We start from the raw sequence: 24,954 nt of genomic DNA, 5'->3' as shown, positions 1-24,954 counted from the left end.
AACTTAAGGGAAAACTGTACTTTGTTTGGAATTTTGCCTATTTTTTACAACCACTTGTTAGACAAGAACATATATATCTTTCTATTTTTTTATACATTGTTATTTGTAATATAGGGCTTCACGGTGGAAGAGGGGTTAGTGCGTCTGCCTCACAATACCAAGGTCCTGAGTAGTCCTGGGTTCAATCCCGGCTTTGGGATCTTTTTGTGTGGAGTTTGCATGTTCTCCCAGTGACTGTGTGGGTTCCCTCCAGGTACTCCGGCTTTCTCCCATTTCCAAAGAGATGCACCTGGGGATAGGTTGATTGGCAACACTAAATTGGCCCTAGTGTGTGAATGTAGTTTGTCTATCTGTGTTTGCCCTGCGATTAGATGGCGACTTGTCCAGGGTGTAGCCTGCCTTCCGCCCGTATGTAGCTGAGATAGGCACCAGCGCCCCCCGCGACCCCAAAGGGAATAAGCGGTAGAAAATGGATGGATGGATGGATTTGTAACATACAGCAAGCACGAGGTGGCTAATAATGCAGCTGACCTACTCAGTGGCCTAGTAGTTAGAGTGTCCACCCTGAGATCGGTAGGTTGTGAGTTCAAACCTCGGCCGAGTCATAATAAAGACTGTAAAAAGGGGACCCATTACCTCCCTGCTTGGCACTCAGCATCAAGGGTTAAAATTGGGGGTTAAATCACCAAAATGGTTTCCCGGGTGCAGCACCGCTGCTGCCCACTGCTCCCCTCACCTTCCATGGGGTGAACAAGGGGATGGGTCAAATGCAGAGGACAAATTTCATCACACCTAGTGTGTGTGTGTGTGACAATCATTGGTACTTTAACTTTAATGGGAGTAATGTATTGCGCCAATAAAATGCTTAAAAAAAAAAAACATCCAAAAAGCGACAATAAAACTCCATCTACTTGCTGTGACCTGAGTATTAACCAAGTATTATCGATGTTGTTATTACAAGCGCTAACACTGAGTAACTACTTTTAGTGGTGCCATGACACCAGAGGGGTAGTAACTAGCTTATGCAGCTATTGACACACTGAGCTGATAAGCTGCTGCATCGCCTCTGAGTTGGTAAAATTTGTATAGGATTTTTTTGTTGTTGTCCTGTCCAGCCACTCAGGCAAGTCATATAGTTGATGTAAATCAGGCCTGTGTATTTATTTTGACTCGAGGGGGCAAAATTTAGAGAAAAAAAAATGTGTCCGGGGCCCAGTATATATATTTTTAGGAACACTAATACAAAACCTCACAATAATGTCTGATTGAATGCTAAAAACTATAAAAAACAGAATGGAATTTTACATTTATTTACTGAATGTGACACCCAGAATGTACATGAAAATAAAGAATGTGGGATTTACAATATTACCTATGAACGATAAAACGCTGACTATTGACAACATATGAACGTCACACCTCCTCTCGATCGATATGTTTTACAATCAAGCGAAACGCAACAAAAATGCAACAAAGGCAGCGAAATATGAACGCAAAGAGTAAAAAATAAACCCACCTACAATCTGATATATCTGATATATCACTAAGCTTTAGAACTTTGTTGTAAAAATGTGTTCCCGCGTCTGTCCCTAACACCTGCATTTCAGGCTGGCCGCTCTGGAAACACTGTGTGGAAACGCTCAACACCCACACTGCTTGGTGCCTCGTCTGAACTTCTGTGACTTAGATTACCATAGTAACTAGTAGGGCTGTGAATCTTTGGGTGTCCCACGATTCGATTCAATATCGATTCTTGGGGTCACAATTCGATAATATATAGATTTTTTTTCGATTCAATTCGATTCTCGATTCAAAAATAATTTTTTTTCCCGATTTAAAAGGATTCTGTATTCATTCAATTCATAGGATTTCAGCAGGGTCTATCCCAGTCTGCTGACATGCAATCAGAGAAGTAGATTTTTGTAAAAAGCTTTTATAATTTTAAATGACAATGTTTTATCAACTGATTGCAATAATGTAAATGTGTTTTAACTATTAAACGAACCAAAAATATGACTTCTTTTATCTTTGTGAAAATATTGGACACAGTGTGTTGTCAAGCTTATGAGATGCGATGCAAGTGTAAGCCACTGTGACACTTTTTTTTTACTTTTATAAATGTCTAATGATAATGTCAATGAAAGATTTGTAATCACTATGCTGAAATTATAATTAATATTGATACTGTTGTTGATAATATTCATTTTTGTTTCAATACTTTTGATTTGTTCTGTGTCGTGTTTGTGTCTCCTCTCAATAAATGATAAATGGGTTGTACTTGTATAGCGCTTTTCTACCTTCAAGGTACTCAAAGCGCTTTGACACTACTTCCACATTTACCCATTCACACACACATTCACACACTGATGGAGGGAGCTGCCATGCAAGGCGCCAACCAGCACCCATCAGGAGCAAGGGTGAAGTGTCTTGCTCAAGACACAACGAACGTGACGAGGTTGGTACTAGGTGGGATTTGAACCAGGGACCCTCGGGTTGCGCACGGCCACTCTCCCACTGCGCCACGCCGTCCCGCCAATTGCTCTGTTTATTGCAGTTCTGAGTGTTGCTGGGTCAGGTTTGGTTTTGGAATTGTATTGTATTGTTATGGTATTGCTGTGTAGTGGTTTGTTGGATTGATTTAAAAAAAAAAAAAAAAATTTAATTAAAAAAATTTGTTTGTTTTTTTAAATTAAAATCGATTCTGAAACGCACAACATAAACGATTCGATTCGTATTCGAATCGATTTTTTCCCACACCCCTAGTATCTAGTGTTTAATGCAAAAGCACAGATTCCAGCCATTGAAATAGTTTGTATTGTTCAAGATTTACGGTAATTTGAAAACATCACTGCACATCATAATGGCAGCTACTGTTTCGGCAGGCCAGATTGAAAAGCTTAAGGGGCCGCATGTGGCCCCTGGGCCTTAATTTGCCCAGGTCTGATGTAGATGCCCATATTTGCTGTATAGATTTACTTTTAGTTGACTTTATTAAATTGATTTATATTCATGTTTGGTGCTGGAGGGGATAGAAAGAGAAAAAAAAGAAAGACAAAGGGGGAAATTGCGGGGACAAAAAGGCATAAGACAGAGAGACAACAACAAAAATAACAACAGAACAGCATCAGCAAATACAATATAGACAAATATGATACAAAAATTATAGCAAAGAAGCAGTTAGTGAAGTTAATATTAATAACACATAAACATTATTGCACTACAAATGGAGCAATAAAAATACCAATCGCACTACTGATACTGAATAAAACAATAATTACCTCTATTATCAACAATGCGATTGTTTTAATGCAAAAATAAATATATGTAATGATAAATTGAATTACAAAAGAAAGCAGATAAATGTAGGGGAAGAAAGAGAAGCGAACTGTATCAACCTTGTAGGTTCTTATCGTATAAGTAGGTTAAGTTTTGTCAGTGTGCCGTGTGTTACCCAGTTTCCCCTAGGGTAACAACGTTAATGTATGTTTGATGAAATGTGATTATATGCTGAGTGTATGTGTGTATATGTGCCTGTATATGTATAGTAGGTGCATATGTTTGTTTGTACAGTGAATGTGCGTGTGGATGTACAGTACGTACCGTGAGTGTGTATGTATGTACTGTATTTGTGTATGTATGTGGGAGCATAGGTACTTTTTAAGTGCTCATGTATGTATTAGGGAATTAATATATGTATGTGTGTATATATGAATGAATAATTGTGCGTATGTGAGTATGTGTGTGAATTTTATGTACAGTATATTTGTGTACCAGTATGTGTGGGAATTAATATATGTGTGTGTGTGTATATATATATATATATATATATATATATACATATATATATATATATATATATATATATATATATATATATATATATATATATATGTATGAATAATTGTGCGTATGTGAGTATGTGTGTGAATTTTATGTACAGTATATTTGTGTACCAGTATGTGCGGGTGCCAAAGTACGGCCCCAGCCACCCAGAGAGCCCAACCCAAAGAAACAGGTGCGGTGCCCAGGGAACAAGGGACCACCGGCCCCACACAGCCAGGCCGGCCAACGATGTGTTGGATTATAATTCATGCCTCTCACTTGTATGGTCGAAGGATGTGGCCATAAACCAAGATGATGGTCAACTTTGACATTTAATTTAAACCCAGATATCGCGGGAGAGACACTAAAAGTGATATGAATATCCCATCTGTTGGCACACGATTAATAGCAGATATTGTACAGTAAGTGGTTGTTTTATTATGTTTGTAGTTTGTATTACTTGTTTAGTACTTAGTAATAGTGTGACATGCTGAATCTGCTTATCACTCAGCTTCTATAACTTATTCATCCTCTTTATGTTCAGGCTCAAAAATATAAGGCTCTTATATAAGACGTTGATGGCGTTTTTGGATGTTTTTAGAGCGCATTACAGGTGCAATAGCAGCAATCCTATTATCTGCTAGCTGACTTCTTCAAGCGTTTATTTACAAGTTTGAATACACATAAAACCAAAGTGTATGTGTTCTTATCTCACATAAGGATTGTGAACGATAGACATATTCCCCAAAAAAGTGCAATTTCTCTTTTAAAGCATAATAATTAGCCAGAGACAACTCTCATTTCAAAACACTCCTTAAGGGGAATTGCACTTTTTTGGAAACTTTGTCTATAATTTACAACCTTTATTTACAACACATATGTTTTATTTTTTAATGCATTCTTAATATTAAATAGATGTGATCAAAAGTCTGCTTACTATTTGAGCATATGAGAACCGCTCTATTCTGCCTATATAAAGCTGTTAAAAAACATCAAAACCCATCCATTAAGGTTTTATATACATGACCTAAGTATATAAGTAACATAGTATTGGGCACATTTATAATAACATTTAATATTTACATGTTTTAATCATTTTAAGCATACGTGGTGCATTAATTTCAAAAGCACGTCACAATGTTCTCTTTTTTTTCCAACATCATCATTTATTACTACTCTCTGCAGACTTAATGAGAGCCAACAAACATAATAAAAAATTATTTACTGTACAATGTTTGTTTTCATTCTGATGCCGACTGATAAAATCTTGTCACATTCCCATTTCAGTTAAACAATGACTCATATTCCTCAAGAAAAAAGGGGTGGACCCAAGCATCTTTTCGTGTTGTCTCACCATTACCGGGTCTAAATTGGTTGTCAAAGTATACCAACTTGTCGGAATACCTCCTCATCCTTTTACTATTCAGGTGAGAGGCATGGTGTATGACAATAATCTAAACTTCTACAATAAATTTCCACAAGCAAGGAAGCACCTTACTACCCAATGTCAGTATAGGCACACTATTAATAGTTTGTCTGCGTAAGCGCTTATAATAACAATATCACTAATACTTGCTTAATATTCAAGTCACGGAATGTAAACGTGGTATTGTTGGCGTTTTTCGGATTGTTATTTATTGGGTTTTATGGCTGGAACGGAGGACTTCACATTGTCTCGGTTGTAAGCGGACTTTTAGTTACGTTTATTAACGAGTTAGAATGAATTTTTAAAAAATAAATACATTTGGCATATGTTTTATAACGATTGTGAACGATAGGCAAAATTCCTCCCAAAAATGTAAATCCCCTTTAAATTGGGGCACTCCTAAGTTGAGGTACCACTGTACCATAATATTTTTAAAATATGTGAGCCCCCGGCAGCACTTTAGCCACCCCTGCTGTAGATGGACTGAATGTGAACAGACTTTTATTTTAAGTTTCACAACACTAAATTGGCCCTAGAGTGTGAATGTTGTCTGTCTATCTGTGTTGGCTCTGTGATGAGGTGGCGACTTGTCCAGGGTGTACCCCGCTTTCCGCCCGAATGCAGCTGAGATAGGCTCCAGCATCCCCCGCCACCCCAAAAGGAACAAGCGGGAGGAAATGGATGGATGGATGATTTAATAAAGAAGGCGGCTTCAATCAATCACCGGCAATCTTGACACCTGACGGTAATGACAGAGCTGCCTTCATAAACCTGGACAACCTGCCATCACTCGCCGGATTATAGTCTTCTGTACATGTGTAAGCATTCTGTATCTGGCTTCCATCCCGCGTACTTGCTCTTCCCCTGCGACTTCCGTGTTTCCGTTGGTTCTGATGTTTCCTGTTCCTGTTTCCCGCAGCCCTCCCAATGTTCTCCCGGATCCCCTGTTCCCCTTGCCTCCCGGGCTGCCTTTTGGATTCTTGACCTCCCGCTTGGACACGTTTTCCCACGGACTTCCGCGTTCCTTCGCTCTCGTCAACATTTTGGTAAGACACACCTCAGCTAATCTACACACATAGCCTTACACCATACACACTTGAGTTTTTGTCACACTTCATTTCCTTGGTTTATTCATTAGTATTGTTTATATTCTTGTTATATATTTATTTACTTTATATAAAAATAAATATTTTGACATTACTGCCACTTGGTGTTAGTCTGCCGTCATCTCCTCTTAGTAACCACAACATTTACCTACTTCAAAAACATGATACAGAGCACGCTTTAAGTCCACACCCTCCACCAAGGTGCAAATGTACATTAGCAGTCATGCTAGCAGTCTTTTTACTGCTTGAACATGAGTTCTGTATTTTGTCGTTCCATGGCGACCTGGACCACCACGCAGGGTCACCTGCTCTTTGATTGGTCAGCAGGACCCCTCCCATTTTCCACTCATCCTGCAGGACAACTTTGTGCAGTTGAGTCGAAAGTGTTTGGACGGGCCTCCCGCACAACTAATAAGGAATGCATTTTGACTTACATGGTACTCTGACCCTGTCTGTCTGTAAAAAAAAAGAAAACACTTTCGCCCCCTTTGCCCATCACCATGGTGACCAACTGCACAGGAGCACTATTATGGTCTGTAGACCCCCACCCCACGCCACTTCTTTTCTGTTATGTGTCAGAAATGATATCATTATGCAACACACAATTCTGCACAAGGTGCTGAGAAGGGGGTGTCTCCAGACATGCAGAGGGTTTCTATGACAACTGCCCCGACTATCCTTCTGATTGGAGATTGTGATGTTATCCCCCCTTTGCCCCCCCCCCCCCAAAAAAAAACACACATGAACACTGTGTCCACGGTTTAAGAGAGGAGATATGTGGGGGAGGGGCCACGATGCCAAGGCACAAAAAAAAGGATTCGAAAGAAAGGCGACAAGTTGGGCCTGAAGGGAAAATGGTGAGCATGTACGCTCACCTGAGGATGAGACCATCCATGGACATCCCACAGGGGTGTTGTCCCGCTGCTGTCTTTCCACAAGAACAATTATTTCAATCAATTTTTACATTTTAAAGGCCTACTGAAATGAGATGTTCTTATTTAAACGGGGATAGCAGGTCCATTCGATGTGTCATACTTGATCATTTCGCGATATTGCCATATTTTTGCTGAAAGGATTTAGTAGAGGGCTTCACGGTGGAAGAGGGGTTAGTGCGTCTGCCTCACAATATGAAGGTCCTGCAGTCCTGGGTTCAATCCCAGGCTCGGGCTCTTTCTGTGTGGAGTTTGCATGTTTTCCCCGTGAATGTGTGGGTTCCCTCCGGGTACTCCGGCTTCCTCCCACTTCCAAAGACATGCACCTGGGGATAGGTTGATTGGCAACACTAAATTGGCCCTAGTGTGTGAATGTGAGTGTGAATGTTGTCTGTCTATCTGTGTTGGCCCTGCGATGAGGTAGCGACTTGTCCAGGGTGTACACCGCCTTCCGCCCGATTGTAGCTGAGATAGGCTCCAGCGCCTCCCGCGACCCCAAAAGGGAATATGCGGTAGAAAATGGATGGATGGATTTAGTAGAGAACATTCACAATAAAATTTGCAACTTTCGGTGCTAAGAGAAAAGCCCTGCCTCTACCGGAAGTCGCAGACGATGACGTCACATGTTTGATGGCTCCTCACATATTCACATTGTTTTTAATGGTAGCCTCCAACAAAAAGTGCTATTCGGACCGAGAAAACGACAATTTCCCCATTAATTTGAGCGAGGATGAAAGGTTCGTGTTTGAGGATATTGATAGCGACGGACTAGAAAAAAAGAAAAAAAAAAGTTTAAAAAAAGACACATTTACTAGGTTAATTCTGGGAAATCCCTTATCTTTCTATTGTGTTGCTCGTGTTTTAGTGAGTTTAATAGTACCTGATAGTCGGAGGGGTGTCTCCACGGGTTTCTTGACGCGCAGTGTCTCAGGGGAGTCGACGGCAGCTATGGACGGCACAAGCTCAGCTTTTCTCCGGTAAGAACTTACTTTTTAACCACAATTTTCTCACCGAAACCTGCTGGTTGACATGTGGTTGGAATCCATGTTCTCTTGACCGCGCTCTGATCCATCGGAAAGTTTCACCTCCAGGAATTTTTAACAAGGAATCACCGTGTGTTTGTGTGGCTAAAGGCTAAATGTATTGATTAGCGTGTGTTACAAGCGGTTCCGCGCCACATGGGCCGATGTCAGCGCATAGATGTGTCCGTGGAAAGTCCGCCTGCACCAAGTGCAGCACAGTCAATGGTGGGAAAAAAACAGTCTAGACGGTTTTCCCACCATTGACTCTCCATTATGTGTGTGCTTGCAGCTACCTTAGGGTCCTGACTACACTTTGACCTCTGACCTCCACACCCTATGTACAGGTTGGCTCCCCCCAGTGATGTAAAGATGTGGTCATTAAAGGCGGAGGAGAGTTCAGGTGTACATGTATGTATATATGGGGAGGGAGGGGGGTCATCCTGCTGTCCCCCCACCTAACCTCCCCAAAACACATGACCCTGTGGCCCTCACACAGTCAACTTAGTGTACATGCGCACCATCACAACTGAACGTGCACGCTCAAGTCAGCAGTCATGTGACACATAGTTGCCATGTGACGCCTTTCATTCCCCCCTCCTCCTCACGCCTGGCTTTTTTTTTTTTTTTTTTTGGAGTTATGCTTATTGTGGGATGTTAGTGACTGCACTCATGACTATTATGGGATGCCAGCAGAGGTGGGAGGGGGAGTGTCTCCATGGTAACCCTAGTTACCATGGAGGAGGAGGAGGGGGGGTGCATGGAGGAATGGGGAAGAGACTCAGGAGAGGGAGGGGGTGAGTTGAATATTATGGTCTGTACGTTGCAAGGTAACTATGCAGAGTGGGGGAGGGGTGACCGAAATGTGTGTGTGTGTGTGTGTGAAGGGGGGGGGGGTATTATGGGATGCCTGCCCCCTGATCTCTTTGTGTGTGCGTGCGCGCGCGCGGGGCGTGTGTAGTGTGCGAGGTAGAAGAAGAAGGCGACGACGTCGTGCACACACGCCGCCTTACCAAAAAAAAAAAAAAAAAAAAAAGCAAATATCGTACAAATTGAGGGAAAGAACGCCGTTACCTGGACGAAGCGGCGTCCAGCAAGTATTGATTGATTGGCGGACCCAGGCTGGACTTTTTTTTTTTTTTTTTTTTCTGGCGGCAACTTGTGAGTACTTTTGTGTAGTGTCGAGTTGGAGATTTTAAGACGCTCGTCAAGGCTTCAATGTCTTCGTTGTGCGCGGAGACATTTGAAGATGAGAAGATTGAGCTGGCCTCAAATGTGACGCTCGGCTAGCTAATGCTAATACAATACTAGCCCAAACACTTGCTAGTCTTCCGAACAGGACGAGATAAAGTTGGCTTTATTCTCCCGTGTGTCGAGTGTTCGTGTGACTATGCTTAATTGAGCTCCATTTTCACTTCCGTTTTCTTTTTTTTTGTTCTTGGGTCCCTTGTGGAATCCTGGCCGGCACTTCGCTGCCAACCCGCGCTCCCTGGACGCCGCAGACCGGGGCCAGCTGTGGATTATTCTAGAAAGTTACTTTTATTTAGTTAGCTAAACTGCTAGCTAGCTGAATAGAGAAAAGTTTTGCTGTCCAGGATGTCTGGGAGCGAAGATGACAGAGATGAGTACGGCGCGGAGGACCGGTTAATGCACGGTAAGGACGAGCTAAAGTGCTAATATCGCTGCTGGCTGTATGCTAACGAGCAGATGTTTTGTCACATTCATATCAATCATGTTCACTTAGCGCCATGCTAGCTAGCTGCTAACTACCGGCTTGCTAAGGCTAGCACGGCTAGGCTACTCTCTTGTTCGCGATGCTCCTCGATCCTACCACAATCCAAAGACAAATGTCGCCTTGTAACCTTAAACGAACGCCGTGCGCACAATCGAAACCTCACACTTTAGTCATGCCGACACACCGGCATGTTCCCTGGGCCTTGCGCTGGTCGGCTACCGGTTTTTTTTTACGTATCGATGACAAGATGGAGGCAGCCAGTTAGCTTGGAAGCTGCCAATGACGTCCAGAACCAAATCCCCCTCCTCGTGGCTGGCGCCAACCGAAAGCAAAATAAAATACCAAAAAAAAAAACGATACAAATATATTTCTACATACGCGATTTCATACTGGAATAATCGCTTTGGCGTTTTAGTACCGTCTTTACAGGTAATATTGGTAGGGCAAGAACAAGTAGCGCCTGGTGCTAGAACGCTAATATTTTATTACAATTTAACTCCATAACGTTGTTTGTTCAGCCAATAGGTCAATGCAGAGACTGTGATCATTACTTTTAAAGCAGTTTAATGCAAATACCGGTAGTTTTTTTTCTCTCAATACTGGCCATATGCATATGTCGTGCATTAAAGGCCTACTGAAATGAGATTTTACTCTTTAAATGGGTATAGCAGGTCCATTCTATGTGGCATGCTTGATAATTTCGCTATATTGCCACATTTTTGCTGAAAGGATTTAGTAGAGAACATACACAATTAAGTTCGCAACTTTCGGTGCTAAGGGAAATGCCCTGCCTCTACCTGAAGTCGCAGACGATGACCTCACACGTGTGGGGGGGTCCTCACATATTCACATTGTTTTTAATGGGAGCCTCCAAAAAAAAGTGCTATTCGGACCGCGAGAACGACAATTTCCCCATTAATTTGAGCGAGGATGAAAGACTCGAGTTTGAGGATGTTGATAGCAACGTACTAGAAAAAAAAATGATTAAAAAAAAAAGTTTAAAAAAAAAACGCGAATGCATTGGGACGGATTCCGATGTTTTTAGAGACATTTACCAGGATAATTCTGGGAAATCCCTTATCTTTCTATTGTGTTGCTAGTGTTTTAGTGAGTTAAATAGTACCTGATAGTCGGAGGTGTATGTCCACGGGTGTCTTGACGCCAATGTCTCAGCGGAGTCGACGGCAGCTTTATGGACGGCACAAGTTCAACTTTTCTCCGGTAAGAGGCGACTTTTTACCACAATTTTCCCAGCGAAACGTGCTGGTTGACATTCCGTCGTAAATCATGTTTGCTTGACCATTCTGATCCATAGTAAAGTTTCACCTCCAGGAATTTTAAACAAGGAATCACCGTGTGTTTGTGTGGCTAAAGGCTAAAGCTTCCCAACTCCATCTTTCTACTGTGACTTCTCCAATATTAATTGAAGAAATTGCAAAATATTCAGCAACACAGATCTCCAAAATACTGTGCAATTATGCCGTTAAAGCAGACAACTGTGTGTGCAGCGCTAATATTTCCTTAAAACCCGTGACGTCTTGCGTACAGGTCATCATTACAAGACGTCTTCAAGACGAAACTCCCGGGAAATTTAAAATTGTAATTTAGTAAACTAAAAAGGCCGTATTGGCATGTGTTGCAATGTTAATATTTCGTCATTGATATATAAACTATCAGACTGCGTGGTGAGTAGTAGTGGGTTTCAGTAGGCCTTTAACAATGGCAGTCTTTAATAATTCAGTATTTAAGTTTATTAATGCAGACTTATGAATCAGCTTGAACTTCTGATAAATGGTTAAGTCAATTCAGAATGTTCACACGCACACAGAAAATGCATGAGTGCGGTTGCAACTTAAAAAATCCCACATGTAAACATGTGTTACTCGGTGGCCTAGTGCAGTGGTTCTCAACCTTTTTTTCAGTGATGTACCCCCTGTGAACATTTTTTTATTTCAAGTACCCCCTAATCAGAGCAAAGCATTTTTGGTTGAAAAAAAGAGATTAAGAAGTAAAATACAGCACCATGTCATCAGTTTCTGATTTATTCAATTGTGTAACAGTGCAAAACATTGCTCATTTGTTGTGGTCTTTCTTGAACTATTTTGAAAAAAAGATATAAAAATAACAAAAAACTTGTCGAAAAATAAACAGGTGATTCAATTACAAATAAAGATTTCCTCACATAGAAGTAATCATCAACTTAAAGGGCCCTCTGTGGGGATTGTAATAGAAATCCATCTGGATTCATGAACCTAATTCTAAACATTTGTTCACAAAAAAATACATTTTTAACATCAATATTTATGGAACATGTCCACAAAAAATCTAGATGTCAACACTGAATATTGCATTTTTGTATTTTTTTCCCCCACAGTTTATGAACTTACATTCATATTTTCTTGAAGTATTATTCAATAAATATATTTATAAAGGATTTTTGAATTATTGCTATTTTTAGAACATTTAAAAAAAAATCTCACATACCCCTTGGCATACCTTCAAGTACCCCCAATGTTACGCGTATCCCCATTTGAGAACCACTGGCCTAGTGGGTAGAGTGTCCGCCCTGAGATCGGTAGGATGTGAGTTCAAACCCCGGCTGAGTCTTACCAAAGATTATAAAAAATGGGACCCATTACCTCCCTGCTTGGCACTCAGCATTAAGGGTTGGAATTGGGGGTTAAATTACCAAAAAATGATTCCCGGGTGCGGCACCGCTGCTGCCCACTGCTCCCCTCACCTCCCAGGGGGTGATCACGGGTGATGGGTCAAATGAATAACTTCGCCACACCTTGTGTGTGTGTGTGTGTGACAATCATTGGTACTTTAACTTTATGTGTGTCTATTCTACATTGTAAATACAGGCAGATTAACACTTGGACTATGCGAAACCAGACAACTCTTCCATATGTACACTTTCAGTCATGGCAATCAGGTGCTGAAAGGTGTCTGAATCATCAACCGCTTTTTTGACTAGTAAACTGTAAACGTTTTGTTGTTGTTGTTCTTTCTCAGAAAAAATAACTAAATTAACAAAGTGTAGCAGCGCTCTTTTCACCTGTTCCCCGAGCACAGGTATTCTAGGGTGTATTCACACTAATTTGATTTATCAATAAATGCAAGCATGATTCATAGAAACAACACCAAGCAGAAAAAAACAAGTTAAATGTACGTCCAGAAGGGTAAATAAAGTGATTTAAACATGCCATAATCTTTTCATGATCATCATTAGAGTTCTGTGAGGTTGCCTTTAGCGTCATCTCCATGCAGCATATCTTTGGATCACTTATATCCCAGAAACCTGAGCGATAGGGCCTAAAAATAAAATCTGAATTTTTTCACAAAATATGCAATTGATGAGTTTTATAAAAAAAAATTCTCTACCAATGACTACAAATGACAGAGATAACTCAAAACGTGTTTTTCTATTATTTGATCAAAAACTATTGGTTTGAAATGACACTGGATACGCTGCAACTTAGCAAAATACTAATTTGAATGTTTTTTTAGGCCAGATAAAAAATACTTTTCAAATAACTAAATTAAAAGATTCCTTTGCAAAGCAATACTTGGTAATGTCTGGAATTATATATTTCTGTTAACAAAACGTAGCTTTGGACATTGCATAATAATAGTAATAATAAACTTAAAACTTTTTTCTTTAATAAAATACTTCTGTAAGTAAAAAATCTATTATACACTGTATGCAAATAATCAAGCAAAACCTTGGGGACTATAATTTCAACAAGTCAAGTGGATAAAGGCAGGCTCTTCCTTTAAACCTCGGCGTAGTGCATAGCGACTGTTTTAGTGATTGTTCTTCACTGTGCTTATTTCTCATCATACATGGCATCATCCTACAAACCCTGTTTCCATATGAGTTGGGAAATTGTGTTAGATTTAAATATAAACACAATAGAATGATTAGCAAATCATTTTCAACCCATATTGAGTTGAATATGCTACAGAGACAACATATTTGATGTTCGAACTGATAAACTTTTTTTTGTGCAAAAAATCATTAACTTTAGAATTTGATGCCAGCAACACGTGACAAAGAAGTTGGGAAAGGTGGCAATAAATACTGATAAAGTTGAGGTATGCTCATCAAACACTTATTTGGAACATCCCACAGGTGTGCAGGCTAATCGGAATTGGTCGTTGCCATAATTGGGTATAAAACCAGCTTCCCAAAAAATGCTCCGTCTTTCACAAGAAAGGATGGGGCGAGCTACACCTCTTTGTCCACATCTGCGTGAGTAAATAGTCAAACAGTTTAAGAACAACGTTTCTCAAAGTGCAATTGCAAGAAATTAAGGGATTTCAACATCTACGGTCCATAATATCATCAAAAGGTTCAGAGAATCTAGAGAAATGACTCCCGAGTAAGCGGCATGGCCGGAAACCAACATTGAATGACCGTGACCTTCAATCCCTCAGACGGCACTGTATCGAAAACCGACATCAATCTCTAAAGGATATCACCACATGGGCTCAGGAACACTTCAGAAAACCACTGTCACTAAATAGTTTGTCGCTATATCTGTAAGTGCAAGTTAAAGCTCTACTATGCAAAGCGAAAGCCATTTATCAATAACATCCAGAGTTTCCGCCGGCTTCTCTGGGCCCGACATCTTCTAAGATGGACTGCTGCAAAGTGGAAAAGTGTTCTGTGGTCTGACGAGTCCACATTTCAAATTGTTTTTGGAAATATTCGACATCGTGTCATCCGGACCAAAGGGGAAGCAAACCATCCAGACTTTTATCGACGCAAAGTTCAAAAGCCAGCATCTGTGATGGTATGGAGGTGCATTAGTGCCCAAGGTATTGGTAACTTACACATCGTGAAAGGCACCATTAATGCTGAAAGGTACATACAAATTTTGGAACAACACAGGCTGCTATCTAAGCGCCGTCTTTTTCATGGACGCCCCTGCTTTTTTCAGCAAGACAATGCCAAGCCATCTTCAGCACGTGTTACAACAGCATGGCTTCGTAAAAGAAGAGTGCAGGTACTTTTCTGGTCCGCCTGCAGTCCAGACCTGTCTCCCATCGAAAATGTGTGGCGCATTATGAAGCGTAAAATACGACAACAGAGACCCAGGACTGTTGAACGACTGAAGCTCTACATAAAACAAGAATGGGAAAGAATTCCACTTTCAAACCTTCAACAATTAGTTTCCTCAGTTCCCAAACGTTTGAGTGTTGTTAAAAGAAAAGGTGATGTAACACAGTGGTGAACATGCCCTTTCCCAACTACTTTGGCATATGTTGCAGCCATGAATTTCTAAGTTAATGATTATTTGCAAAAAAAATGAACTTTTTACATCCAACACAATTTCCCAACTCATATGGAAATGGGGTTTGTACATACTTTTTAAAAAGGATTCCACCACAGTAAGCGTCTTTTCAGTCGTTATTTTGTTTATCTTATTGTTCTCATAAAGAGTTATTTTCCGCTCTTGACTAGAGGCTTTGGTTTCAGAATGATAAAAGAAGTTTGTTGTTCTGCTGCCTTTTTTAAACAAATGTTAGTGTCCAGTCATTTGTTTCCACGTCGGTTGCCGCAAAACCAAACTAAAACAACTCCTTTGTTAGGAACAAATGTCTTGTTCTCATTAGAATTAGCCATTTTTTACCCGGTGTGCTGCTAAGGAAACAGGGTGGAGGGTGGAAGCTACAGAAGCTCCTAGGGGCAAAAAGTATGCTAAAGCAAGAAAAGGCAAAAAAAAAACGTTTTAAATTGTCTGCAAAAAACTTATCGGTAAACTCGATAAATCGCCCAGGCCTAATATTCCCTTGTATTTATATGTGTACATAAATTCCTAAAATGTCGTTAGAAAAGGAAAAAGCTAAATACACAATACAAACACTCACATTATGACTAACAGAATGCTAAAAATATTATGACAGACAACCTCAAAAAAACTATGCATTTTAAACCCTTTTGGCTGAATGAAAGAATGTACATTAAAAAAATGTGGAATTTGTAATTACGATAATTTATAAAACACTGAATATTAAGAATATATGAAGGACTCTCCTCCTAACTTCCCACATGACTGTCAAGATCCATTTTTTACAATACAGCAAAATGGGACAAAAATGCAACGTACACGACGAAACATGAATGCAAAGGACAAAAAACACCCACCAACATATAATAATCCATGCATTTTTTCTACAGAACGGAAGCTTGTTGTAGAAGTCTGCTTCCGCGTCCCTCCCTGACACTCACATCCCAGGCTCACTGCTGTAAACAAACCCCGCCCACTCTGCTTCATGCCTCATCTGCTGGGAGCTGCTGTGAGGGAGATAACCCGTACATCACTCAAAAGCACAGATTCTAACCATTTGAAATACTCTATAGTTTAAGACTTACTGTTATTTGAAAAATGCGCTGCACATCATATTAGTGGCTCCAGTTTTGATGGTAAAGGTTTGAAAAATTAATGTGGAGACGTCCGGTGGACCTGGTTGTGGACTGTAATTTGCGTAATCTGCACTGGAGAAAACATAGTCTGACGGCGCACTGCTTATAAACTTTTGAAAGTTTTAAGTTTTTATGTTTTGTATCACGCGTTACGACAAACAGGATTGCAGTGTGCATGTATAAGTGATGCCAGCAACAGTACGCTTCTGCACAATGGGCAGATTTAACTCTCAATTAGTGGTGATATGTGGTTACCGGTGTCAGACTTTGACATAAATCCCTACTTTTTCGAAAATGCGGAGCGCTTATACAAAACATGCCTTTCAATGTTGTTCGTGTTGTTTGCACATACTAAGCACACCGCTTATCTTACAGTGTAAACTCTAAAAGCCGTCTTTCTCGTGTTTTGGCGAATGAGATTGCTGGGACAATGTACATACACATCACATATGTTAAGGCACATGCTTAACTGAGAGCATGATTTGGTCCGCTCAATGCAAACTAGACCACACTAGTTTGCATTCCTCTAAAATTAGCATAACATGCATTAAAGTTATTACATTTGTTCTTGAATGTGTGGCATGTCCTAACCCTGAACCTCAGATGACGAAGAAGAGATTTCCGAGAATGAGACTCCAAAGGTAAAGAAGAAGAAAAAGGCCAAGAAGAGCCGTGAGAGTAAAAGCAGCAAGCGACGTTCGCGCAGAGAGGTACACATGACTTAACGTTGAGATTAAGGCGAAGAAAGTCGCCAGTCAGGTTCCGTCAGCACAAACATCTGTGCCGTCACTCTGTGCCTTCCAGGAACTCCCCATCAGCTCGCCGGAGCACATGGACGTGAGCAGGGCTGAGGCGGCGGAGGATGGCAGCCATGCTCAGCGCTCGGACAGCGAGGGCAGCGACTACACTCCAGGTCGCAAGAAAAAGAAGCGTGCCAGTAGCGGTAAGGACAAGAAACGCAGCGGTGCGGAACGTAGCTCCAAGAAAAAGGAGCCCGAGCCGGAGGAGGACGATGATGACGACGATGACGACTTCTCGGTGAGAAAAGCCAGATGATGATCGATTTTGTTAGCGCCTGAATGGATGACTACTTGTTTGACTAAATAGTTAGCTGGACGTCCCGCCTGTGGAGGAACTTGTGTGCAGACTGTCCTTTTCTTGCTGTGGTTGAATTGTCCACATTTGGCTAGGAGATATCTGCTTGGAGAATATTTGCCAATGAAGATGCTGCGTGAATGTGGTGAATTTTACACATCTGATGAATATTTTGGTTGTCCTGATGCAGCGAATTGTGCAGGAATGTTTTATTGTTAACCAGAAAGAATGCCATTAGTTGTCTCTGTGTCAAAGAGAAAGAATTAAACAAAGAAATCCATATACGTCAGATCAGCTTAATAAAACTCAGTTAGTGTAAAAAATTGTGGACAAAATGTCTCATGTTGGAGATATAGTCATGAATTTGACCTTTTTTGAAGTGTTTAATATCCAAAATATCCTAATTGATTTGGGAATTTATTTCAGAATTTTTTAGCCATGGCCTTTTTTGTCTTTGTCTCACCTGTCATGGAGGTCGGCCAGTTGGTGATGTGATGAGCGATGCTTAAACAAAGAGCTGCTGCAGCCAATAGGGGGCCTCCTACTTAATGACACTTACTCTGATGCAGAGGGGGGGGAGTATGCATGTGTGTCTGGAGTGTGTAATGCATATATGCAGTTTCCTTGGCAACCTGTCTAGCGCTACACACCGTGCTGTGTTCTTGACCTTTTTTTCTGTTTAGGGTAGAAAAACACATTTTCATTAATTTGCGGCACTGCCTAGAGCGCAGTTTTTCAGGCTACTGCTGTAAGGTGATACATTGGGACCAGAGACAATTATATGTCTAAATGCAAGGAATGTGTTTTATGGATGGAAAATACTGCCTTTTGTTTTTCCAGTTGTACCTCTTTATGACAGATGAAACAAACACGGACAGTCTTAAGAGGTTTTTAATGAATTGGTATCTGATTAATTGGTTTGTGTTTTTGTGAGATAATGCTGGACTGATAAGATCATGTCGATCCTGACTGACATTGGTGGTTATAGCACTAAATAAATGATAATCAAGATAAGTCTGACATTTGATTGCCAATACATGTGCCTTTTGCCGCTTCTTGTAGGAGCCAAAGTCGTCCTCCCAGCTGCTGGATGACTGGGGCATGGAGGACATCGATCACGTTTTCTCAGAAGAGGACTACCGTTCTCTGACAAACTACAAGGCCTTCAGTCAGTTTGTCAGGTATATAGTGACATCCTAACCATGTTGGACAATAACTGGGTGTTCAATAATTAGGTAAGTAGTAGAAATTATCTGATGTGTCCTTCTTCTTCAGGCCTCTCATCGCAGCCAAGAACCCCAAAATCGCAGTGTCTAAGATGATGATGGTTCTGGGAGCAAAATGGCGGGAGTTTAGCACCAACAATCCTCTGAGGGGAGCGGCTGCCGCCAATGCTGCTCTGGCCACAGCCAATGTACCAGCTGCTGTTGACAATATGGTGGCAGAGGCTGCACCGCCCCCCGCGCCAGTTCCAACCCCAGTAGAAGCCCAGCCGCCCCCCGCGCCTCCTCTCCGTAAGGCCAAGACCAAGGAAGGCAAAGGTACGATTTGTGTATGAGCCCACCTGATTACAGCTGCAGCGTTTATCGCCACAATCTCTGCCGTGCTCAACTGACTGCAGCTTTCCGTTGGCTCCTGCAGGTCCTAACGCCCGCAAAAAGTCTAAGGCTGCATCTAAACCTCCAGAGAAAAAAAACAACGCAAAGACTAAGAAAGTGGCTCCGCTGAAAATCAAACTCGGAGGCTTCAATAGCAAGAGGAAACGCTCATCGGTATGAGCCATCTCCTCCTGTCACACGTCATGCCAGGAGGCAGCTGAGGAGCGTGTACATAAATATCACCTAACTTGGCTTCTTGTCTGTGCTCAGAGCGAGGAGGACGAGCCCGACGTGGACAGCGACTTTGAGGACGGCAGCATGAACAGCATCTCCGTCTCGGAAGGCTCCAACAGCCGCAGCAGTCGCAGCAAAAAGAAGCTTTCGACCAAGGCCAAACCAAAGAGGAAGAAAGGTGTGTTGTCCAAGTGCACATTCTCACCAAGTACTTTCTTGTGCTTTGGAATGGCGATGACAAAAGTGACGACATAGTGTAGAGACACTGAATAAAAAAAAAAAAAAAGAGGAAGGCCACACAGGAAAAACAAACAATGATAGACATCTTTCTTTTGGACAATATACAATACGATGGTCGACAGGCTGTTTATACTGTATGTACTTGGACATGTAGATGGAAACATTAGATATGTTGGCTAGCCCAGCAGCAGGAGGAACATTTAAAGTTGTGTAGAGGTAAGCTTGTTCATGGGGGACAAGAAAGAGTCACATGGTCTAAGTGGTGCATCTGTCTCTGGCCCAGAAGCTGAGGACGGGGACGGCTACGAGACAGACCATCAGGATTACTGCGAGGTGTGTCAGCAGGGTGGTGAGATCATTCTGTGCGACACGTGTCCTAGAGCTTACCACATGGTCTGTCTGGACCCTGACATGGAGAAAGCCCCCGAGGGTACCTGGAGCTGCCCGCACTGTGTAAGCAGCGAGCACTCTTTCGTGTCCTGCCTCCTGCGTCTTGTCTGTTATTGGAAAGAACTTAACAGTCCTGTTCCGGTCTTTAGGAGAAAGAGGGCATCCAGTGGGAGGCGAGGGAGGAACCCTCGGAAGGCGAGGAGGACATCGGGGATGCCGGAGAGATGGAAGAAGATGACCACCACATGGAGTTCTGCCGGGTGTGCAAGGACGGAGGAGAGCTGTTATGCTGCGACTCGTGCCCGTCGTCCTACCACATCCATTGCCTCAACCCGCCTCTCCCTGAGATCCCCAATGGAGAATGGATCTGTCCCCGCTGCCTGGTAAGTTCTGCTAATACAGAAGGGTGCAATGATGTTCTTTTTTAAGCAAACATTTTACTGTTATCACTCTTCCTCCAGTGTGCTCCAATGAAGGGAAAAGTTCAGAAGATCTTGACATGGCAGTGGGGTGAGCCTCCTCCTCCGACACCTGTGCCCCGCCCACCCGACCTCGCGGCTGAGGCACCCGACCCCGCCCCGCTAGCAGGGCGACCGGAGCGAGAGTTCTTTGCCAAATGGTCCAACATGTCATACTGGCACTGCTCTTGGGTCACTGAACTGCAGGTATGTGATGAAACAATCCTCATACACACACACACACACACACACACACACAGTCCACAGTTTACTGTATATTAGAAGTGCGTCAACAAATATCCATTCATTTTCTACGGCTTATTCCCTTTGGGGTCGCGGGGGGCGCTGGTGCCTATCTAAGCTACGATCGGGCGGAAGGCGGAGTACACCCTGGACAAGTCGCCACCTCATCGCAGGGCCAAGACAGATAGACAAGATTCACACTCATATTCACACACTAGGGCCAATTTAGTGTTGCCAATTAACCTATCCCCAGGTGTATGTCTTTGGACAAATCGCCATCTCATCGCAGGGCCAAGACAGATAGACAAGATTCACACTCATATTCACACACTAGGGCCAATTTAGTGTTGCCAATCAACCTATCCCCAGGTGTATGTCTTTGGACATGCACTTGGGGATATTGACAATAAAATTTGACGTCATCATTAGTCGTGATGTCATGACAAATTTTTTCGAAGGAATGCAAATCAGCGCCGCCACTTACAACTCAGGTGAAAACATGTAATTTGTGGGAACATTTCCTCCTATTCCTGTAAATACATGAATACTTTGCTCATTTTGTAATTCACAGCTTGCTTTTATGACACTACATCTTTGATACGAGAGCATTTAAAGCGGGGCAATCTCAGACATCTGGGGAATACTATAGCTTGTTACTTTGCTAGCAAGCTAACCAGTGTGGAACGAAGTTGCGTCATTTTAGCCAAAGTTCGCAAGCTAAACTTTGTCTAAATCATTACAAGTACTCTTTGTATGGAACTTCAGGTGTAAACAATGTCAATTTGCAGTGCAATGAAGAAAGCATGATAACAAACGTCAATCTCACACACCACAAAAAATATTAGGCAACAATGAGCTATTAGGGATGTAAATCTCTTTGTCATGGACGATTCGATTCTAATCTCAATACATGGGTTCCGATGCAATTAAACAAAATATTTTGTATAATGGAACGATTCGATTCATTAGAGGTTTAGCATATTAACGATTCGATTTTATGGTCAGCATTTGATAATGGACACATTCTTTTTTCAAACCTTTAAATAAACATTCGTTCCTGTGCATATGGTCCTCATGCCTCATGTTAGCGGGTGAATAGTTAGGACTCTGCCACCATGCGCTCAGACTAGATCTGTCCAAGCTAAGTCTATGAGCATGAACTGATGAAAACTACTCGAATGAGAGGCCAAAGTCTTCTAACACAACTTATCTGTTGAATGCCATGAGAATAACAATAACTTGATGAATGAGAACAGCCATAGGCGCATTTTATCTTCAAATAAAAAAAGCACATTCTGTAAATGTGACATGCTTCCATCATTTTCACATTTGTAAAATACAATATATACCCCCTAAGATGTTAAAATAAAGTAAAAAGGCAAATGGGTCACATTTAAAATATATTAATTTTTTCTGAAGTCAGTGTCGTCATAGACGAGTTCAAGCCAATAATTTGATTAGGGGGCCGGACGTTCGGGACAAGGATAAAGAGTGACATCTGTTGTGGAGGTGAAAGGCAGTTTTGAATATTGCCAGAAAAGACAGCAAGATAAGAAGATAGAGAACGTTACATTTTGTGAAATAAAGAAAGACAAACTGGGAATCTGTCTGAGCCGTCATTACTTCAAATTTTACATTGACGGATGGCACAGCTCAGAGACGGTCCGGGTGTTGACGTATCATATCTTGCGGGTAATTATTTGGCGGGCAGCCGTGACTCTTGTTGTTTTAAAGATTAACCGTCTGATTGACAGTCTCGTGCAAAACTCTCGTCCATGTATCTACGTTTCTCATCTTAAGTTTTGTAAGTAACATAACAGGCGCATGACTCTTTTCACGGACAACCCTGGGTCTCTTGTCGTTTTTAAAGATAAAAAGCGTTTGGCGCAATAACCAGTTTGTTTTTACACATAAACTGGTTTTAACCTGAGGATTCACTGCTGAATTTTATCGATTGAGGGGGCTGTAACCAACGTAGCCAAAACGGTCACCTCTTGAACCAAACGCCTTTTTCTGAGCGCCTACAAAATGACAAAGCTTCTCAACCTATCTCTAAGCGAGAGCCCCTCTACTCGACAAAGGAAACTAATTTTGGCCTCTTGAGCTGTGATCTTTTGTTTTCGGTCATAATCCAAAGCTCGTGACCATAGGTGAGGATAGGAACATATATCAACCAGTAATTTGAGAGCTTTGCCTTCTGGCTCAGCTCCTTTTTCGCCGCGATGGACCAATGCAGGGTCTGCATCACTGCACCAATCCGTCTGCCGATCGAAGGTATTTTGAACACCTACACCTGGGGCAAGATCTTTTCCTCAATCCGGTGATGGCACTCCACCCTTTTTCGGACGAGAACCATTGACTCTTGACTTGAAAGTGCTGGTTATCCTCCCAATTGATTCACATTCAGCTGCGAACCGCCAAAGATTAATAGTTATTTTAATTTTGTAACAGCCAAATGAGCAGCATGGTTACAGTACGAATTAAGAGAATGAATGAGATGGATGAGCAAATTTTGTTGTTAGTAAGCGCGTGCCTACAAAAGACTTAAAGCTAAATTTATAAGTTCATGGCTCAGAGCCAATGAATCTGACCATGCTTTATAATCACAATCATTAACATAGTCGTTAGATGCAGCTCTACTGTATATACTTAACATCTTGTCTGCCTTTCCGCCAGCTGGAACTCCACTGTCAGGTGATGTTCAGGAACTACCAGAGAAAGAACGACATGGACGAGCCACCCCCCATTGACTTTGGTGATGGTGAGGAAGACAAGAGTGTCAAGAGGAAGAACAAGGATCCCATGTATGCAAAGTTGGAGGAGAAGTACCTCCGGTTTGGAATAAAGATGGAGTGGCTGATGATCCACCGCATCCTGAACCACAGGTCAGAACAATCATTAAAGCTTTTTATCTAATGTTCCTTACATGGATCTTTTATTTAAATTGTTTCTTTCAGCGTGGACAGAAAAAATAACGTGCACTACCTGATCAAGTGGCGGGAGCTGGCGTACGACCAGGCCACATGGGAAGCGGATGACATGGACGTTCCTGAGTTTGACACCTACAAGTTGCAGTATTGGAACCACAGGTACATAAACCTGGTGCTGTGATGTGTTCACTGTCAGCTCACCGACACCTGCTTCTCTTTCAGAGAGATGATGATGGGTGATGACGGGAAACCTGGGAAGAAGATCAAGGTCAAAGGTCGTGTGAAGCGTCCAGACAGACCTCCAGAGAACCCTGTGGTTGATGTATGCTCACTTTTTGTACAAGTTTTGTGCTCACGAGTTAGTCTCTGGCTTCCTGCCACTTACCAGTCTGTCTCTCGCGTCACCAGCCCACCATCAAGTTTGAACGTCAGCCAGAGTACTTAGACACCACGGGGGGAACGCTGCACCCCTACCAGCTGGAGGGGCTCAACTGGCTGCGCTTCTCCTGGGCTCAGGGCACCGACACCATCTTGGCTGACGAGATGGGCTTGGGCAAGACGGTCCAGACCGCCGTCTTCCTCTACTCACTGTATAAAGAGGTGGGCTGAGTTTGGTTGTTAATTTTGCTTTAGATGAACGTTTTTAGATTTTTTTGTCGCCATGACAACACAGAGCTATATGTGATAGCAGAGTTTGTTGTGGCTTGCTGGCATTCTACTGACCTGCTGCCACCCAGCCATTTTGTGTAAAGCAGATGGAATCTGTCAACATTAATAATACTATCACTCACTCTGATGCTGTGTGAGGCTGCTGCCACCCAAAGGTGGGAGGCCAAATTGCACCTCAGCGCAGCGCGACAACAGGGAAGTTTCTGGTATGGCTTCTTTCGGATAGTTTTTCTTTTTTTAATGGAAATTACACAAGCAAATAAACCTTTTGGACATTTTTGTGGAACAACCATTCAGCAAAAATCTTTTCAGTTTTATTTCCAATTTACTTGATCAACAATGAGCATGTGCTTTTTAAATTTATAACACATGTCTATTAAACCACATTTCTTGTGTTGACTTATTACACTGCACCCTCAGGGTCACTCCAAGGGTCCATTCCTCGTCAGCGCTCCGCTCTCCACTATCATCAACTGGGAGAGAGAGTTTGAGATGTGGGCGCCTGACATGTATGTGGTGACGTACGTGGGCGACAAGGACAGCAGGGCCGTCATCAGAGAGAACGAGTTCTCCTTTGAGGACAACGCCATCCGAGGAGGGAAGAAAGCCTCTAAGATGAAGGTG

General features: G+C 42.0%; 1 protein-coding gene across 4 annotated transcripts in view; it reads left to right on the top strand.

Annotated features, from left to right (window-relative positions):
• Positions 1-9,235: 9,235 nt before the first annotated feature.
• The window catches only part of LOC133557726 (chromodomain-helicase-DNA-binding protein 4-like), a 29,020-nt gene continuing 13,301 nt past the window's right edge, over positions 9,236-24,954 (top strand). Inside the window, exons 1-16 of one of the 4 annotated variants that reach the window (XM_061908454.1) lie at positions 9,236-9,466; positions 9,808-9,959; positions 17,077-17,183; positions 17,278-17,511; positions 18,631-18,749; positions 18,844-19,109; positions 19,210-19,340; positions 19,437-19,578; positions 19,924-20,093; positions 20,180-20,413; positions 20,492-20,695; positions 23,408-23,616; positions 23,689-23,820; positions 23,884-23,983; positions 24,070-24,261; positions 24,751-24,951. In XM_061908454.1, coding sequence (XP_061764438.1) covers positions 9,902-9,959; positions 17,077-17,183; positions 17,278-17,511; positions 18,631-18,749; positions 18,844-19,109; positions 19,210-19,340; positions 19,437-19,578; positions 19,924-20,093; positions 20,180-20,413; positions 20,492-20,695; positions 23,408-23,616; positions 23,689-23,820; positions 23,884-23,983; positions 24,070-24,261; positions 24,751-24,951 — 2,499 coding nt within the window. In that variant the 5' untranslated portion in view covers positions 9,236-9,466; positions 9,808-9,901. Of the gene's footprint in view, positions 9,467-9,500; positions 9,960-17,076; positions 17,184-17,277; positions 17,512-18,630; positions 18,750-18,843; positions 19,110-19,209; positions 19,341-19,436; positions 19,579-19,923; positions 20,094-20,179; positions 20,414-20,491; positions 20,696-23,407; positions 23,617-23,688; positions 23,821-23,883; positions 23,984-24,069; positions 24,262-24,750; positions 24,952-24,954 lie in introns of those variants that run through there. The other 3 variants (XM_061908451.1, XM_061908453.1, XM_061908452.1) reach the window with 3 other exon arrangements.

Source organism: Nerophis ophidion, linkage group LG08 (genome assembly GCF_033978795.1).
Source record: "Nerophis ophidion isolate RoL-2023_Sa linkage group LG08, RoL_Noph_v1.0, whole genome shotgun sequence".
Classification (NCBI taxonomy): Eukaryota; Metazoa; Chordata; class Actinopteri; order Syngnathiformes; family Syngnathidae; genus Nerophis; species Nerophis ophidion.
The sequence above is the reverse complement of the archived record's forward strand: the minus strand, read 5'-3'. Positions and strand labels throughout refer to the sequence as shown.